The following is a 19830-nucleotide window of genomic DNA, read 5'->3' as shown; positions in this document are numbered from 1 at the left end:
GAGGCCACAGCAGTGAGAGGCCCTGAGAGGCCCACGTACCGCAAAAAACTAAAAATAATTAAAAAAAATAAATCTTGGAGAGGGTGTGGAGAAAAGGGAACCCTCCTACACTGTTGGTGGGAATGTAAATTGGTGCAGCCACTATGGAGAACAGTATGGAGGTTCCTTAAAAAACTAAAAATAGAGTTGCCATATGATCCTGCAATCCCAACTCCTGGGCATATATCTGGAGAAAACCATAATTTGAAAAGATACATGCACCCCAATGTTCATAGCAGCACTATTCACAATAGCCAAGACATGGAAACAACCTAAATGTCCATTGACAGATGAACAGATAAAGAAGATATGGTATATTTATACAATGGAATACTACTCAGCCATAAAAAAAACAATTAATGGCATTTGCAGCAACATGGATGGACCTAGAGATTATCATACTAAGCGAAGTAAGTCAGAAAGAGAAAGACAAATACCATATGATGTCACTTATATGTGGAATCTAAAATACGACACATGGGAATTCCTTGGTGGTCCAGTGGTTAGGACTCCATGCTTTCACTGCTGAGAACACGAGTTCAATCCCTGGTCGGGGAACTAAGATCCCGCAAGCCACAAGGCACAGCCAAAAAAAAAAAAAAATAGAATACGACACAAGTGAACTTATCTACAAAACAGAAACAGACTCACAGACAGACATAGAGAACAGACTTGTGGTTGCCAAGATGGGGGCGGGCAGGGGAAGGTTGCACTGGGAGTTTGGAATTGGCAGATGCAAACTAGTAGATATAAGATGGATACAGCATGGATAAACAACAATATATATTGAATATATTCTGTAATAAACCAGTAAAAGAATATGAGAAAGTATATATGTAACTGAATCACTTTGCTGTACAGCATAAATTAACAACATTATAAATCAACTCTACCACAATGAAATAAATGTTTTTAAAGGAGTACATCCTCTACACGCCTATCTGGCTTTTCTTCCCCCTCTCTCATATTTTACATTTCTTTGTCATTTAGTTCTCTTTTGGGATTTTTTAAAAAACTTACTCTCATAAACCTTCTATGGAATTTTTAAAATAGTTTCACTGAGGTACAACTGACAAAAACTGTACATGTTTAAATTGTACAATTTTTGGCATATATATACACCCATGAAACTATCACCATGATCAAGATAATTGGGCTTCCCTGGTGGTGCAGTGGCTGAGAGTCCGCCTGCTGATGCAGGGGACACGGGTTCATGTCCCTGTCCGGGAGGATCCCACATGCCGGCTGGGCCCGTGAGCCATGGCCGCTGAGCCTGCGCGTCCGGAGCCTGTGCTCCGCAACGGGAGAGGCCACGACAGTGAGAGGTCCACGTACCGCAAAAAAAAAAAAAAAAAAAAAAAAGATAATGAACCTATCTATCACCTTCCAGTTTCCTCCTGGCTCTTCCCTCCTTTCCTTCCTGATTCCCTTTCCTGTCCCCAAACTACCACTGATCTGCTTCCCATCAGTAAAGATTAGTTTGCTTCTTCTAGAACTTTATATAAATGGAATTAAACAGTATGTACTCTTTACTATCTGACTACTCTTACTCAACACTACTTTTACTCAACCATATGAGATTCACCTGTGTTATCATGTTTATTATATTAACAGTGCATTCCTTTCCAGTGTTGAGTAGTAGCTTATTGAATGGATATAACACAATTTGTCTACCTAGTCACCTGTTAATGGATATTTGTGTTATTTCCAGGTAGGGGTGATTACAAAAAAGCTACTATAAACATTCCTGTATGAGTCCTTGTACTGGTATATGCTTTCATTTCTCTTGGGCCAATACCCTAAGTGGAACAGCAAGTTTGTATGACAGCTGTACGTTTAACTCTTTAAGAAACTGTCAAACTGTTTTCCAAAGTGACGGTACCATTTCACATTCCCATCAGCAGTGCGTGAGAAATCCAGTTGTCCACATCCTATCCAACACTGGATGTGGTCAGTCTTTTACATTTTATCTGTTCTAATAGAAGTATAGTGGTATCTCACTGCGGTTTTAAGTTCCTTTTCCCTACTGACTAATGATGTTGAGCATCTTTTCAGGTACTTGGTTGCCATTTGTTTATCTTCTTTGGTGACGTATCTCTTCAAATCTTTTGCTTAGTTTTTAAAATTGGTTTGCTTAGTTTCCTATTACTGTATTCTGGTTACAAGTCCTTTATCAGATATATACTTTGCAAAGATTTTCTCCTAGTCTGTGGCTTGGATTTTCATTCTCTTGACAGTGTCTTCTGAAGAACAGAAGTTTTTCATTTTGATGAAGTCCAATTTATCAGGTTTTTCTTTATGGATTCTGATTTTGTGGCTGTATTTAAGAAATCTTTGCATAACACAAGGCAACAAGGATTTTCTCCTGTGTTTTCTTCCAGTAGTTTTAATGTTTTAGTTTTTTCATTTGGGTCTAGAATCCATTTTGAGATAAATTTTTTTTTAATGGTGCAAGGTATGGATCAAAGTTCTTTTTTTTTCTTTTTTCTTTTTTTCCCCTTTACATATGGATATCAAATATCATCTGTTGTGCAGACTATCCCTTTTCTACTGAATTGCCTTTGCACCTTTGTCAAAAATCAATTGTCCATTTATACACGGGTCTATTTCCAGACTCTATTCTATCCCATTGATCTCTTTGTCTATCTGTATGCTAATACCACCCTGTCTCCATTACTGCAGCTTTGTTAAGTCAAAAAAGCTATTGAAATAATAAGTGAGTTTACAAGGTTGTAGGATATAAGATCAGTATCTAAAAATCTATTGTACTTCTATACATTAACAATTACCAACTGGAAATTAAAACAAAAAAAAAGAACAAAAACCCTTACAATAACATCAACAATATGAAATACTTTTGGGAAAATCTGACAAAAGGTGCAAAACACCTGTATGCTGAAAAATGCAAAACATTGGTAAGAGGAAATTTAAAAGACAGAAAAGAATCAAGCAATATCCTGTGTTCATGGATTGGAAGACTCTAGAGAGTTCAGATGTCTGTTCTCCTCAGATTTGCCTAGAGTCAATACAATCTTGATCAAAACCTCAGCAGGTTGTTCTTAGAAACTGATGAGTTGCTTCTGAAATTCACATAGAAATGCAACAAGCCCTGAGAAAGAACAAAACTGGAGGACTTACATCACAGGATCTGGATCTCAAGATTTACTAAAAAGGCAACAAATGTTTTTATTTATTTATTTATTAGCTAGACTCTCTGAGCAGACTGTGTGTTTGTTTTTTTTTTAATCTAGGCACACGGGCTTCAGTAGTTGTGGCATGCGGGCTCAGCAGTTGTGGCTCACGGGCTCCAGAGCACAGGCTCAGCAGTTGTGGTGCAAGGGCTCAGTTGCTCCAGGGCATATGGGATCTTTCTGGACCAGGGCTCGAACCCGTGTCCCCTGCATTGGCAGGCAGACTCTCAAGTCCCTGTGTGTCTATGTTTATATGTGTTGGAAGAAATGTAACATAATAGTTTAATATGTTTATTTTCAATGTACAGGGTAATTTCACAACTGTTTTCTTACCCAAGCCTCACAACAATCCTGGAATCATGCATGACTGGTGCCCTCACTGCCGTTCTACAGAAAGGCAGGGAGAAATGGTGACCTTGCAAGATCACACAGTCACTGGGTGGCAGCTCCAGATTTGATCCTGATTTCCTACCTCCCTGTGTCAGCTTCCAGAACTCAGGGAGCAAGTATTCTGGGATATGGGAAAACAAACCCCTTGGGAAGGGGAAGGTGGCCAACAGCATGGACAGCAGAGCCCAAGGGCCACCCCAGCCTGGCCGTGGAGCAAGTTGTCAGCCATGGTGCTGGCTCATAGGCAGGGCCCTGGTCGTCCCTGCACAGTGAATACCAGGCTCCATTCAGCCCAGAAATGCTGTTTAATCAGTAACTAGATGACTTCCTTTTATTACCCTACTCTTGGCTCCATTTTCAGGCATATTAGAGATCATCTTGCCTAACCCAGTCCTTTCACTGATAAGGAGACTGAGACTGAGAGACAGGGAGTAACCTGTCCAAAGTCACAAAGGGAGTGAAGCCAGTAAAGCAGCAAAGCGGGACAAGCCACACCAACCCTCGTCGGGGTTTCACGGATGCACAGGATTGGGTGGCCCCCCGGAGCAAGTGGCAGGGAGCTCCCATCCGTTCGGGCTTAACTGAAAACATAACCTCCCTACACATAACCATCTCTCTACAGACTGCAGAGCCAAGAGAAGAGGGAGGGTGCTGGTGCCTGCCTCTGCCCGTCCTGTCTTTCATAAAAGTAAACACATTTACAGGTGCACATACAAAACACAGTGTTGTAAAGCAGGTGCTGGCCTACCACAAACAGAGGCCATGCAACTCTCATGGCCTCTTCTCCCCGGCCAGCTCGAGTTAGATCTTGGCTCAAGGCAAGAGAGCAAGAGATGACTTCCTGGAGGACAGACAGGCATCAGGGGTGCACACAGAGTGAAGCCCCAAAGGGGGAGAAGCCAAGGGGTGGGGTGCAGGGGCAAATCAGATCACCACCATCCCCACCCAACTTCCTGGAGGGACGGAGGGAGTACCATCCAAAAATCCAGGAGGGGAGACATATAAGCCCTGGAAAATATCATATGTTCTGCTGGTTTAATAAGCACACTAGCGCAAACGACGCATATCCTCCCCAAGGTCGGTGGTTGTCCAAAAAACTAATTTATAGAAGGTAAAAAGGAAAAGGCATATTTTATTTGACGCTATAGGAAAGACCTTTGTGGTCACCCTAGTCCTGTTAAGTACGAAACTCACCAGGGCTGAGAGCTAAATGCTTAGCAAGCAGAACTGTGTCCAAGTCAACCACAGAATCCTCATGCGGCCGAGGACCCTTTCCCTGGTTCGCCAAGCGCACACTGATGGCCTGGCACTGGCCACTCGCTCACCAGGGCCCGCTCTCCCACCGGCTCCAGGGACCAGCAGATCCAAAGCCGGAAGGTGGCATTGGCGGCTCAGTGCGGTCCTCACGGGAGAAAAGCTACTGGTAAGTGTTCACGTTTATAGATAGCGAAAACAATACTAACGATCTAAAAATCTGCACAAGATTTCAGTCAAAGGAGACGGAGAAGAGATAAATCTTCGTGCCAGGCTCCCTTTTTAAAGACTGTTCCTCATCTGGCCAAGGCTGGGTGTGATTTGCCGGGAAGGCAGGGTTCACGAAGCTGAAGACTGAAGAGGTGGCTGAGAGTCCTGGGAGGGGCCACCAAAGGCCCTCACGTGACGTCTGCTGATGTGCTTCTGCAGCTGAGGACCAAGGTCAAGGGGCAGAGGTGATGTCACTGGCTGGAGACAAGGGTGGCTGGCTTCACGTGCCACTCCCCACTCCGCCGCGGACTGGTGGCAGGCGCTCTCCGCTCACCGGTTCCGTGACTCGGTGTACCCGCCGCCAGCTGGGGCGGGTTTCAACTCCATGATGTCATCCCAATACCCCTGAGGTGGTTCAAGCGAGAAAGCACAGTCTCAGCACGCGCAACGGTTTTCCAAGGTGAGGGCCAATTCCATGGCACTTCGAGGATGCTTTTCTTTTCAAGAGGAAAGACAAAGCCAGCCTGACTCTCGTGGCCGCTCCCCGATGCCAGTTCGAATCAGATCCTGGCCAGAGTCCCCAGAAACTCAGCATGGGCTCAAGGCCACCGGAGACGACAGAGCAAGGAGTGGATTCCAAACCTTAACACTGTTATTTGTCATCCCGGGAGATGCTGAGAACAGTACAACGCATAGCACTGAGATACCAAGGGTGAAACTGGAGACAGGCCCCTCCTTCAAGCTGCTGGCTAGCAAGGGACCCTGTACTTAGATGGACTCTCTCCAGTTAAGTCAGCACCCACAGAAAAATCCAAGAGGCTGTGAGCCGCGTGCAGCCAATATGCAGGCTCCCAAGGGTGGGGACTTCACCTATCCTGTGGCCACAGCAGTCCTGGCCCAGCAAAATGATGAGCACAGAAAGGACACTTGATGATCCAAGCAACAGAGAAGGGAAAAGAAACCCATGTCGGAATCCACCCACTCACCAGCCCGGGGCATCTGAGCCCAAAAGAAGCCAGATTCTCAAGAAACAGGAAGCTCCCATTGATGGTACCACTCCAGCATACTCCAGACCTGCCTAGCTGTGAAAAATGACGATAAAAAATAAATAAAAGAAGCACAGCGCTTGCTCGGCATCCAGAGTCCCCAGCCCCTCTCCCAGGAGATTCCAGAGCAGCACGGCAGGCGCAGAGCCCTGGGATCCGCCAGTCTAACCTGTGTCCCAGGTCATTCTTGGGAACCAGCTTGCGAGAATACACTGCCGCCTACCCTTCCCAGGACGCTGCTGGCCACAGTGAGAGGAGCCAGCTGGGTCGTGTCAGTTTCAGTCAGCCTATTTTAAGCAACCGCCTGGGATGCAAGGTACCTACGCAAGGGGCTGGACTTGGCTTCTGTGCCCAGGACCTTCCCACGACTGGTTATAAGCACCATCCAGAAGTCCCGGCGGCAGCCAGCAGATTTCTGCAGATACACACTGCCAGCCAAGGCCGGTCAGCTGGTGACGGACTCCCAAAACCCTCTGCCTTCTTGTTGCCTGACCCTCTCAACCCTTCCCCTTCAACCTCGTCACTGTCCTCAGCGGCCCCACCCAAAGAAGGACCTGCCGGAAAATGGGTGAGGCTGCGGGGCCTTAAGGAGGGTCCAGAATTACCTGCAGACCTGTGAGCCCAACGAGGACAGAGAGCTGACCCAGAGCCAACAGCTCACACTGAAGGAAATAAAATCACCCAAACTCTGCACACCTGGTCAGAGCGGGAAAGTCCCAGGGGCCTGACTCAGCCAACCGCCAGGACCCGGTGGTTCTCTGCCAGCCAGCGTCGAGCTCCCGCAGGTTTCATGTCTGTGTCCCCTCCCAATTCCTGGCACTGCCCAGGGCCCCACCCCCGCCCCTACCACTGTGGCACTGGCACCACACCCCCTGCAACCAGACTCCGTGGATACAAGCCTCTTCTTTCTTTTATGAGGGGTTGGAGTCGGTGGATTTCCACCCCTTCAACACCGGTCTGGGGGGGCTAACCTTGACGTCAGCCAGGAGGCCCCCAAAGCTGTAAGGAAGCAGGAGGCTGGCGCCATCCTGCCACTCTGAAAGGCTCTGCTCCTGTCACCACCTCCCAAGCCCAGCCTGTCCCTGAGGACACAGCCCAGGGCCGAGCCCCCCCAGGAAGCACCCAAGGACCACCTTGGTCCACAGTCTTTCTCCCTGGGACCTCACCTCCCTCAGACCCTTGGCACCAGTGATACCCCCCAGCCACAGAGGGCAGACAGGCAGTCCTGGGAGGTCAGGCTGCCCCACTTTCCTCTTTGTACTGCTTCCCTACCCCGCACCCTCTTCCCTTGACCTTGCCCGGGGTTAGAACCTGACTGATCGATGGGCTGAAAGACTTCTCTCTTCCTAGCCAGAATTAGATAGCCTACCCAAGGCAGGTGCCAGGACCCAGGCAACTTTCCAGACCTGTGTCCACCCCTAGAAGGGGAAAGAATGCTCAGTCCACACCCCGGGGATCTGCTGATAGTCCCCCAAGCTCTCTGGTGTTAGCCAGCCCGGCCACCTGCTGTACCCGATACCGAGGCATCTAAGTTTAGGCCCTCCCGGTCTCACCCTCTCCCAGTCCTCAGTTAAATGCTCCCCCAGGGCACAACCTCTTTTGTAATTCCAACCAGAGAATTCCATCTCACATGGGCTCCAAGATTGTGTAACAGAGCAGCACCCCCAAACCCAGCCAGTCTCTTTGATCCCAGAAACTTTGCCCCTGCCCTGTCCTTTCTGGCCAGAGACCATCTTCCTGGGGCAGCCACGCCCACCTTTCTCCTGCCCCAGCCACCTGCCCGCGAGCAAAGTACCTGCACGGGGGCAGAAGTACCTGCCCGCAGGGGCACAGCCAGGCAGCTTCCCCCAGAAGCTAAACCAGAAAGAAAGTAGACAAGGAACCAAGAAACAAGAAACTAAACAAGAAAGAAACTAACCAAGACAGAGATAAAGGCAGCACCGTGTAACCCCTTTTCATCCTTCTTCTTGCCTTTTCACCGAGCCACATTCCGATTTCATGGGCGAGTGCTTTTTCTAGCTATTGACATTTTTGTTGAGATCACTGTAAATTCAAACGCGGCTGTAAGAAATAATACCGAGATCCCCTGTACACTTTGCCCAGTTTCCCTCAGTGGTAACATCTCGTTAGACTACATTATAACACCACAATATTGATATAACCCACAGATCTGATTCAGAGTTCCCATTTTATTTGTACTTTTTTGTGTGTAACTATTACGTTCCATACGATTTAATCACTGATGTATAACTACCAAGTGTCAAGATTCCGAACAGTTCCAACGCAAGGATCCCTCTCACTGCCCTTCTGCAACCATACCCACTTCCCTTCTGCCCCCGCCCCAGCCACTAGCCTAAAGCTGTCCTTTCAAAAATGTTAGATAATCCCTCGTCTGGGAAGATCCCACATGCCGCAGAGCAACTAAGCCCGCGCTCCACAACTACTGAGCCTGCGCTCTAGAGCCCGAGCTCCGCAACGAGAGAAGCCACCGCACTGAGAAGCCCGTGCACAGCAATGAAGAGTAGCCCCTGCTCGCTGCAACCAGAGAAAGCCCACGCGCAGCCTCGAAGACCCAATGCAGCCATAAATAAATAAATAATTTTTTTAAAAATGTTATATAAATGGATCATCCAGTATAGAATCTTTGGGGATTGCTGGCTTTTTTCACTCAGCAAGATTCCTTGGAGCATCATGCATCAATGCTTTGCTCCTTTTTATTGCTGAGTAGTATTCCACAGTAGCTTTTAACGTTTTTTAACAGCTGCCGTGCTGGACCCAGGGATCTGCAGAAGTTAGTGGAAACACCCCAAGCACACCCGCCTCCAGGAACTGACTACATTCAGAAATGCCTCTTCCACCTTTTTAGTAGCTCCCAGGAATGTTCACTCAGCTACAAATCTAGCTGTTTGGAAGAAAGCACTGAATATGCAAACAAGAAAGCCCCTTCGCCAGGGGAGGGCACCTGGAGGCCCCAGTTCACAATTACAACCTGTGCACAGAAGTCAAAGGACGGGAGAGAGGAGAGAACTATCCTTGGAATCGGATTCTTAGAGCCGAAACAGTTTAGACGTCATTGCATCTCCCATCCTCCCAGGGCCACCCTTTCTGGGGCAAAGAGTATTTTCGGTTAGGGCCAGCCCAATTCCTCCAGCTCAGGGAGGCTCCCGAAATACTCTTCTGGGTCTGCTCTTTCTCTGGCTAAAATGCTCAACTCAACGGTTCAAAGTGCTTTCTCAACCTCTGGCCATCTGCACGGCAGCAACGTTCCCGTTAAGACATGGAACCCAGAATTCAACAGCATAATCCAAACGGGGCCTGGTCAGCAAGGTCCCCGTGAGGGCTGTGCGTCAATTTCCTCCCTTATCCCCATCGCTCTGTTTCCATTAATTGTCCAATAACACAGTCAATTGGCACACACAAATAATACAAATAAAATAATACAGAATGACAGATCCACCTGATGAAAGTTTACACAGCAAGAGCGGTTTTTCAAAGAGTAGGAAATAACATGGAAAAACTCTCTAAAATACAATGTTAAATGAAAAGAAAAAAAAAAAAGTCCAATTGTTGGGCACTTCCCACCCTTCCAGACTCAGCTTAGGTGTCTCCTCTGAGATTCGCCCAAGGAAAGCCCCTGCCCCACCATTTTAGTGGGGTGACAGCCTCCAGTTTCCCTATCACCCCAAACATACCCGCATCCCAGTCTCTCAAAGTCAACCACCTGCTCCTTAAGGATGGGGGAGCGGAGAGGGGGCTGTGTCTTGCTCCACAATCTTAGCATGGCTTAAGATTTTTAAATAACATGTGATGAATTAATTCATCACAACCATGTCTTTAGCTGCAGAATAGGAATGACACCGTGATTCCATTTGGGGAAGAATACGTGTACACGTATATATTAACATCTACATAAGTATTAGTTCATGCATAGAAGACTGTGGGATAATAGAAACCAAACTATTTATAGGGGTTATAAAACCTGGGGAAGAGAATTTCAGAGGAATTTCACTGTGTGTATTTCTGTATTGCTCAACTTTAAAAAGTCCTTTCCTAAGTTTAGTAATCAGAAAAAAGAAAGCAACTTTTTTTAGAAAATATGCATAGGCAATACCAAGTTATTAAAATGCCTCTCTAGGGAATTCCCTGGCGGTCCAGTGGTTAGGACTCCGCGTTTTCATTGCTGAGGGCCCGGGTTCAATCCCTGGCCCGGGAACTAAGATCCCGCATGCCTCGTGGGTGCAGCCAAAAAAAAATAGTATAAACAAATAAAAATATCAGGGAGCAGGAAAATTTTTTACTTTACATTTTAGGGAGCCACATTACATGCCTGGCTTCATCATTTCAAAATTCTGGATGTGCTACAGTGAGGTGGAGGTTTTGCGTCTGCTGTTGGGTGCTGCTCGTACACCTAAGGCAGCCGGACACAGTGCTATTCTCAGCAGGCTCTCCTGCAGGCTGCCCAGGTCCTTCTGACTCATGATTAAGTCATCCGAGGTATTGGCCTTTCCCTCCCACTAGGGTATCATCGACAGAGCTGAGAAGCAAACCTCCAAGACTTCATCAGAGTCGTTACTAGATAAGAAATGACACAGGGTTTCCCTGGTGGCTCAGTGGTTAAGAATCCGCCTGCCAATGCAGGCGACACGGGTTCGAGCCTTGGTCCGGGAAGATCCCACATGCCGCGGAGCAACTAAGTCCGTGCGCCACAACTGCTGAGCCTGCGCACCACAACTACTGAGCCCACGTGCCACAACTACTGAAGCCCACGCACCTAGAGCCTGTGCTCTGCAACAAGAGAAGCCACTGCAATGAGAAGCCCGCACACCGCAACGAAGAGTAGCCCCCGCTCACCACAACTAGAGAAAGCCCCGCACATCAATGAAGACCCAATGCAGCCAAAAATAAATAAATAAAATAAATTAATATATAAAAAAAGAAAAAAAAGAAATGACACAGGAGGGAATCAGGGGCAGCCCCGAGGCCACCGCCCCAAAGGACTCGGATGCACGAGGGGACCCTCGTAGGCCCAGCTGCTCAGCCAGACACCACCCTCCAGACCAGACTCTCCTCCAGCCCCTGGCCCTCCAGCCTGACCAGCAGATAGGAGGCTGATATGCCTTCCAGAACACAAACAGTACACGTACAGCAACACACTAGATAGAACCCATGCCTGTGGCAAAGACTGGAAACAGAGTCACGCAAAACGTAAACAACCTGATGAGTTCCATTATGATTTTTAATTGTGTGTGTAGTAAAAACAAAGCTACATTTTTCAAAGCCTGTCGAAATCCCATCTCCAGCCGGTCTTCTGGTCTATCAGGTGAGTAACCTCATCAAGAGGAAAAACCAGACGAGTGTGGTGTGAGAGGTCTTTAGTGGATTCGTGTTGGCACCTGGTTCTCAGTACTCTGTTGAACGATGTGTTCTAGGATTTTGCTGGGCTGTGCGTCAATCACCCTGTCTTTGGCATACAGCTGTACAATGGCTTTGCGGTTAAGGCTATAAGCTTTGAAGTTGCACAGATCTAGGTCTGAACTCTTGCTGTGCCTCTGCCTTTGGGCCATTATGCAAGCCCTCTGAATCTCAGTGTTGTCATCTGTAAACTAGGCGTTTTTCGCATATAGTTGCTGTGAGGATAAAGAAAGAGAATCAATTGAAGTCCTCCTATTTAGTGATGGGGAGCAATGATTGTCATCATGTTCTTCTCCATCTTTTCACCATCATCACCCCCAACTCAGAGAGACAAAGGATCCAAGATTCTGACCGGTTAGCCAACTATCACAAGGGTTCTAAAGGTTCTGCTGCTTGGGGACTTCCCCGGCGGCCCAGCGGTTACGACTCTGCGCTTCCACTGCAGGGGGCACGGGTTCGATCCCTGGTCTGGGAACTAAGATCCCGCATGCCACGTGGCGTGGCCTCAAGATAAATAAACAAATAAAAGAAAAAAAAAAAAATAAAGGTTCTGCTGCTAAGCCTGGACAGAATAAGCAAATTCCGAAAATATGAGATGCCAAGACAGAATTTTCATAGGAATCTGCTTCTAGAAGAGTTCTTAGTGGGACTTCCCTGGCGGCTCAGTGGTTAAGACTCCACGCTCCCAAGGCAGGGGGCCCGGGTTCGATCCCCGGTCGGGTAAATAGATCCCACATGCTGCAACTAAAGATCCCGTGTGCCAAAACTAAGACCAGGTGCAACCAAATACATAAATAAATATTAAAAAAATAAAAAGAGGGCTTCCCTGGTGGCGCGGTGGTTGGGAGTCCGCCCGCTGATGCGGGGGACACGGGTTCGAGCCCCGGTCCGGGAGGATCCCACGTGCCGCGGAGCGGCTGGGCCCGTGAGCCATGGCCGCTGAGCCTGCGCGTCCAGAGCCTGTGCTCCGCAACGGGAGAGGCCGCGGCGGTGAGAGGCCCGCGTACCGCAAAAAAAAAAAAAAAAAAAAAAAAAAAAGTTCTTAGCAAAGAAAAAAGGGCAATTACTGCCCATGAGCTCTGAGCAAACCCCAAATACCCTTCTCACCTCTCAGCCAGGGTGAGAATTCCATGAGAATCTTGGAAGTTCCCATTCCCCATTTCTATACTACCAAGTGGTTATTATAAATGTGCTAAGCACCAGGCATTTTAGAAAATCCCAAGTAGAGAAAATCCATTTTCTTACGAAATCAAACCAACTCTTACCCTTAGTAATTCTTCCCTTCCTGAGCCCACTGGGCTGCCAGCCCTGCCTTGCACTGCAACAGTCCAAGTAGAATATAAAAATATAAAATATAAAAATATTTATAAAAATATAAAGCCAGACCGCCTGAGTTCAAATCCTGATCTCACCACCGTCTCCCTCTGTGACCTTAGGCAAGTTACTTAGCCTCTCTGTGCCACACTTTCCTCACCTATAAAAGGATAATAATCACAGTCTTACTCTAAGAGGTACAATACCAATACACGGTACATGCTCAATAAACTCAGCGATGATTATCAGTATTCTAAACACTCCAGTAGTAGCCAGTGCGCAAGGTCAGAAGCCACATCTTTGGGACCTGGGCTCCTTGGGGGCTTGTCACACCCTTACTCCTCTTCCAAGAACAGACCTCCTCTCTTAGGAGAGACAGGCACCCACAGCCTGCGCAGAACCTCAGGCCAGAGAACGAGCTGGCAGCAGGGGACTCAGAACCACGGAGGCCACAGGCCGCAGCCAGCAGTGAGAGGCAGGTTGGGAAGCCTGTGATGAGATGCGCCCTCACCAGGGAGCCGGCTCTGGACGGACCCACGCCCGAGTGATTCCCAGGGGTAGCAGGCGACGTGGGCTTCCTCCTTGGGCAGCTGTCAAGCTAGTGTTGTCTTCTCTTACCCTCAGTTTTCCCGTGTCCTAAACGAGGGCCACGGATTTCCAGGTCTTCCCAGGACCGAGGTGCAGGGAAGGGTGTTATAAGGCCCGCAGGCTTCCTGTCCGTTCACAGCACCCAGGTCTCAGTCTAGTTCCCACTGCTTAGCAGCGCCCCTGCTCTCTCCTCACCCCTGCACACACCTCCCGGCACAGGGCCTTCCCCTTCCGGAGAGGCCAGCACAGGCTCAGAGAACCGGGAAAGGAAGAAGCGCTTGAACTTCTGTTTTGTGTGGTAGGAGGGAGAAAGGGATGTGTAGCCGGTCTTAGCATCCATTTTCCTTTCACAGGAGGACCTTCCTCATAGAAGCCAAGTAAAGGGAGAGAAATGAAAACTGGAGAGGGTTTCCACGGCTGGGATGCTATTCCCCAGCACCCCTCGCAGACAGACATTCCCTGCGTTCAGCAGGTAGGCCGCATATCTGCACAGGTAGCATCCTGACAACCTGGGTTCTCGGCCTCTTCCCATGCATCCCGCTGATTCGACATCACCTTACAGTCTGCCTTGAGGCTTTGCCAACTCAGAAATTCAAACTGTGTGATTTGTACACCAGGCTGCAACTTATAAAGGGCTTTCATGTAAAGTATCCCCTTTAATCTTTGCAAAACACCCGTAACATATATATCATCCCCATTTTATAGCCACAGAAACTGAGGCAGAGAGAGATTAGGTAACATCTCTGAGATCACCTGGCGGGAAAGCGGCAGCACCAGGTCTTGGCTCCGTGTTGGATACTCCCGTCACCACGTCACAGATGGCTCTGGTCACAATTCACCCACCCTGGCCCTTCAAGCCTGGGTTAGACATCCCTCCTAAGTGGCCTGCAGGCTTCTCCAGAACCCAGTCCTTATCACGCAGAACTCAACTCCCTGAAGGCAGGGGCTGTGTGCCTGGGCTCCTTCCCAGGGCTATTACCCAGCACCTGGCACACGCTCCATAGGTGGGCACCTAATAAATAGCTACTATGTGGATGAGTGAACGTTCAACCAATTAACAAAGAGTGAGACTCTGAATAGCCACACCTACGACCTCTGATTCTGAACCCACCACATCTGACTCCTCAATCCTGGTCTCTGCTTTCCGAGGAGATACTGAGTCTTACCCAGGGCAATGCTGACTTGAGGAGGAACCAAGAGCTCCTTCAAAGCAGCTTCCTAGCCACCATCAAAGGTTCAGCAGGGGCCAGGACACCAGGTGAGGCAGGCTTCCCACTTCTCGTTAACAGTCACAATAACCGGCACCTGTGCCCCTGCTCTCATGCAGGCAGGGCTCACACAGTCCCCAGACACAATACGTACATCAGGGCTCCGGAGACGATGGGGAACACAGAGGTGGCCACTTGCCACTAAATAGGAACAGGTGCAAGTGGGGCAGGGGCCAGAGTCATCAGCCTTGGGAAGGAGGCAGCCAGGTACAACAAGCACCATCAAACAGAATCCTTCTCCAGCCACGCGGCGATGGAAGAGGCCAGGAGCAAAGAACTCCAAAGCAGCAGTGCCCCTGTGAGGCCCGGCGGGACCCAGCCAGGCTCTGCTAATGCCGAGGACAAACCCAGGGACAGCAGCTGCCCCTCCCAGTCAGAAGACGAGTCAAGGGAGAGTGTGCAGACCCTGACTGCAAACACTGCAGGGTGATCCAGGGGCTGAGAGCTCTAGGAAAGCACGGAGTGGAGAGGCACATTTGAAGACCCTCCTGGAGAGACAGAAAGGAGCTTTGGGCACAGCAGGCTACTTCCGCCGGGACAGGGAGTCACGTCTCATGTTCACACACGACTCTTAGCGTGGCTCTCCAGAGGGTATGCTCCTTAAGGGAAACAACCATATCTTATTTGTCTTTGAGAGCCCAGCTCAGGACGAGGTACACAGTGGGTTCAATGGAGCTTGGCAGGAGAAAAGACAGAGTGACCCATGCTGGGGGAAATGGCAGAAACCCCGTGGAAGGAAGAGCCCAGAGGAGAATGCATGAGCTTCACGGCAGGTGAGAAATGAGCAGGGACCAAGGGGGAAGGAAGCGAGGGCTCACGGGTGGGAGCTCCGTGGGAGCTCAGAGGACAGTGTGGAGTGTGGGCGGTAAGAGGCGAATCCAGGAAGACCCAGCTCTCCCGGTGTCAGCAGGAGACAGTCCCAGGAAGGGAAGTGGGGAAGAACCAGCAACGTGGAGGGAGGGGGAAAAAAAACAGTCCTGAAATAACAAACACCAAACAGCAGGCCCTCTGCTGAGGAGGCAGGAGTCGAGAGCCCCCACAGGCAATTATCAGGGATTCACAAACGCGGCAATTACGGAAAGGAAACAGAAGCCACAGAAGCTGGCCACCCAGCTGCATCCACCTCCAGCAGGGCAGACACGCAGCGCGAACACAGACCCCAGCCTCCAGACAGGCTGCTGAGTCCACACTTCCTTCCGCAAAGGGGGTGGAAAAGTGGAGAAAACAAGAGTGCCCAGCCTCAGTCGCTATTTGTGGTTCAGGGAACCATGGCAGCCCCAGAATCTGGTCTTCTGCAAGCTCCCTCAGTCAGGATGCCACTTGGAGAAAGGGACTGATTTGAGAGACCTCCAAAATCTGGCCTGGCATGGAAGCAACGGCTGCAGTGCGGGGTAGCAGAGGAGCTTACTGACCCCAGGATCCCGGGAGAAAGGGAGAGGCAGACCATCCATTGCTCCCTCCTGAAACAGCCCCTGCCTCTCAGCGCCCACTCGGTGTGCGGGCCTTCCAGGACACCGGGGTCCCCGCTGGCAGAGAGGTGGAGGGCTGGCTGCTAGTTTTGCCTGGGCACTGCCACCAAGTACATGCGTAGCCATCAATAAAGCAGCTAACAACCCATTCCCGCCTCTCTACGGTAAGACTTAATGTTTGTTTTTAAGATCATTTGGGCTTCCCTAGTGGCGCACTGGTTGAGAATCTGCCTGCTAATGCAGGGGACAAGGGTTCGAGCCCTGGTCTGGGAAGATCCCGCATGCCACGGAGCAACTAGGCCCGTGAGCCACAACTACTGAGCCTGAGCGTCTGGAGCTTGTGCTCCGCAACAAGAGAGGCCGTGATAGTGAGAGGCCCGCGCACCGCGATGAACAGTGGCTCCCTCTCGCCGCAACTAGAGAAAGGTCTCGCACAGAAACGAAGACCCAACACAGCAAAAAGTAATTAATTAATTAGTTAAAAAACTCCTACTCCCCACCCCAAAAAACATCTTTTAGATGTCCTTGCTTTTTCTGCCAAACGAGAGCTTCCTGCTTCAGTGTCTCCAAAAAGCTCAAGACGCAGGTTCTCACATCCTGTCCCATAAAGTCACCTTCCCAAAGGGCTCCATCCCCCACCTCGGAGAAGCCCAAGCAAGCCCCACCTTGGAGTCCTAAGCTCCAGGCTCCATGGCAACCGAAGCTCTGGTTTCCCAGTTGCCCTCTGCACAGGTCCTCCATTGCCTTCTGACCAGCAAGACAAAAACAAATTGCTGCAGAGGCCAAGGACGCTAGGGCTCCAAAGCCCCCTGGAAACATCCCTTCCCTGGGCCCAAACCACCCACTCAGAGCCTGCGCCGCTGCTTCCTTGCCCAATGTGCACGGACAGCGCGGAATTGTTCAGGGACCGAGATAAGCCCCCTTCCAGGCCAGGGAAAGGCCCGAGGGGCAGGAGCGCCGGGACAGGGCACCTCCGGGCCGCCGGAACCGGGGCGGGCGCCGCGAGGCTGGAACCGAAGGTCCGGCCGGGAGCCGGCAGAGCAGGAAATTCCACCTGTCGTGTCGGTGCCGCGGCCACAAACCGGCAGCGTAGCGGCTCCCTTGGCCGAGAGAAGCGCGGTGCTGCCCGCCCCCTGGGACTCCCGGCCCCCAGCCCCCGGGCCCGCCGGTCCCCGGCCCCCCCCAGGACCCCGGCTGCGGACCCCCGCGCGTCCCGCCCCGAAGGCGCCCGCGCTCGCCTACCTCCGGTCGCGAGGTGTACTTGAGTCCCGCGCCGAGGCCCCCGGAGCCGCCTGCGCCCCTGCGCGCCCGCTCGCTCTTCATGGTCCCGGAGGCCGTGTGGCTCAGGCCATCGCCGCGGGGTCGAGGCGCGGGGCGGGCCTGGTTCCGGTCTCCGGCCCAGCGCTCCGGCCGCCGAGGCTCTGCCGGGCCCTTCCCGTCGCGCACAGGTAGTTTCAGGGTGTGGCTCCCGAGCCGCCCCGCCCTCCACGCCGCCGCACCGCCGCACCTTTCCGGGCCCGCGCCCTCCCCTCCCCTCCCCTCCCCTCCCCTCCCCTCCCCCACCCCCATCCCGCCGGGCTCGGGACCGCCTCCTCCCCTCCGGGAGCGGGAATGCGAGGCCACCGCCTGAAGGTGGTGGAAGAGCTAGTGGCGACCTGACTGGGGGGTGGCCCTCGGTCCGCACTGTGCCTCCGCACGGAACAGGCGGGCAGGAAGGACCGAACAACAACTGCGAAACTTAATCCTCGCCCCCCCGCCCTCCTCCTCGAGAAGAAGTGGCCCTTTCCGCTGGAAGACGACCTCCCTGCCGCCTCCTAGAGGCCCACCTTGGTTTCTTTCCCTCCCTTCCCCCTGCATCTTCGATTTCTCCCCACCTTGCTCCACATCCAGGTCAGTTATAACCCCTCCAAACCCGAACAAAACCCAGAACCGCCCCTGGCTCAGCCTCCCGCTCCGGCCACTGCCTTCCTCTCGCTCCAGGCCAGCAGCTGCCTCTTCCGCCGCTGGGAGGGCCGCGCTGTGGCCGAGTCCAGCTCCCGCTGAGTTCCTCAACCCAGTGCCCTCTTACCTGTCCCCAGCCTCCCTCACCCATTTGCAGCATCCGATACCGATTGATCCCGTCCTCAAATGCCCGCCTTCCCTGGATTCCGTTCCTACTTTCTGGCCCCTAAATGTCATGGTTCCCAAAGCTCTCTCTTCAGCCTCCTCCTTTTTTTCTCTACACTTTCTTGGCAACTCATCTTGTGGCTTCAAGTAAGTAAATCTGCCTTCCTAGCATTGGCATCATGAAGGAGTGCCACTTCGGCATTCACAATTGCTTGGGAACTTCTCCATTTGTGTTCTACTGGCGTTACAGAGTCAACAAATATTATTGATTATTTGCAAAAATTATTAGCAAAAATTATATGCTAAGCACTGTTCTGGGTGCTGGGAAACAAGAGTAAACAAAATAAAAACCCCTGCTTTGCAATCAGCAAGCCCTGAACTTCCTTCCCAGACTTGCCATCTTGCACTGTTTTCTCCATTTATAATACTACTGTTCTCCTAGGCTCAAAACTGTGGAATCGCCTTTGATTCTGCAGCCCCCTTGCATCTCATACCTAATTCGTTCCAGACCTGAGCAAGTCTTTCTCTTTAGTAGCTGATGTGTACCACCTTCCTTTCCTCCCCATTCAGAAGACCCCACTTCAAGCTCTTATCACCCTTTGCCTGGATTAGTATAAGAAGCAAATGGAGAATGTGCCCACCCTGTCCACGGAGAGAGGCTGAGGTGGCCAAGCTCTGGCCCGAGGCACCGGGGCGCCAGGGCAGCGAGGATGTCGGCTTTGTTAGTCCGCGCTACTGTCCAGACTGTGAGCCAGAGGAAGCTGCAGCCCACCCGGGCCACCCTCACCCTCATCCCTTCAGCAGTAAACAAGATAGAACAACTTCTGAAAGATAAGCCTGAACACGTAGGTGTGAAAGTTGGTGTCCAAACCAAGGGCTGTAATGGCCTTTGCTACCGGCTAGAATATACGAAGACAGGGAGACTCTGACGAGGTTGTTCACGATGGTGTCAGCATGTTCATCAGGAAGAAAGCACAGTGAATACTTTTAGGAACAGAAATGGACTGTATTGAAGACAGATGATCCAGTGAGCTTGTGTTCAACAACCCAAACATCAGGGCTTCCGTGGTGGCGCAGTGGTTAAGAATCCGCCTGCCGATGCAGGAGACACGGGTTCGAGCCCTGGTCCGGGAAGATCCCACATGCCGCGGAGCAACTAAGCCCGTGCGCCACAGCTACTGAGCCTGCGCTCTAGAGCCCGCGAGCCACAACTGCTGAGCCCACACGCCACAACTACTGAAGCCCGCACGCCTGGAGCCCGTGCTCCACAACAAGAGAAGCCACCGTGATGAGAAGCCCACTCACCACAACGAAGAGTGGCCCCCGCTCGCCGCAACTAGAGAAAAGCCTGCGCGCAGCAAGGAAGACCCAGAGCAGCCAAAAATAAATAAATAAAGATAAATAAATTTATTCTTTTAAAAAAAACCTCAAAGGAACTTGTGCCTGTGGAGAAAGCATTAACATTAGACTCCTCAGGACTCCTCGGGCTGTAGGCCCCAGGAGAGTTGTGAAAGCTCTAGGTCTTATTGAAGAAATCATGTGA

The 19830-nt window shown here is 50.8% G+C and overlaps 1 protein-coding gene and 1 pseudogene across 2 annotated transcripts in view; one reads left to right on the top strand and one right to left on the bottom strand.

Moving 5' to 3' along the window:
- The window catches only part of ST14 (ST14 transmembrane serine protease matriptase), a 37903-nt gene extending 19742 nt beyond the window's left edge, over positions 1–18161 (bottom strand). The window contains exons 1-2 of one of the 2 annotated variants that reach the window (XM_059069758.2): positions 18056–18161; positions 17424–17612 (exon numbers count right to left, since the gene is read on the bottom strand). In XM_059069758.2, coding sequence (XP_058925741.2) covers positions 17424–17612; positions 18056–18067 — 201 coding nt within the window. In that variant the 5' untranslated portion in view covers positions 18068–18161. Of the gene's footprint in view, positions 1–16846; positions 16929–17423; positions 17613–18055 lie in introns of those variants that run through there. The other variant, XM_059069755.2, reaches the window with a different exon arrangement.
- Positions 18162–18912: 751 nt separating this feature from the next.
- On the top strand, positions 18913–19830 carry LOC131760388 (iron-sulfur cluster assembly 1 homolog, mitochondrial pseudogene; annotated as a pseudogene).

Source organism: Kogia breviceps, chromosome 7 (genome assembly GCF_026419965.1).
Source record: "Kogia breviceps isolate mKogBre1 chromosome 7, mKogBre1 haplotype 1, whole genome shotgun sequence".
Taxonomy (NCBI): domain Eukaryota; kingdom Metazoa; phylum Chordata; class Mammalia; order Artiodactyla; family Physeteridae; genus Kogia; species Kogia breviceps.
The sequence above is the reverse complement of the archived record's forward strand: the minus strand, read 5'-3'. Positions and strand labels throughout refer to the sequence as shown.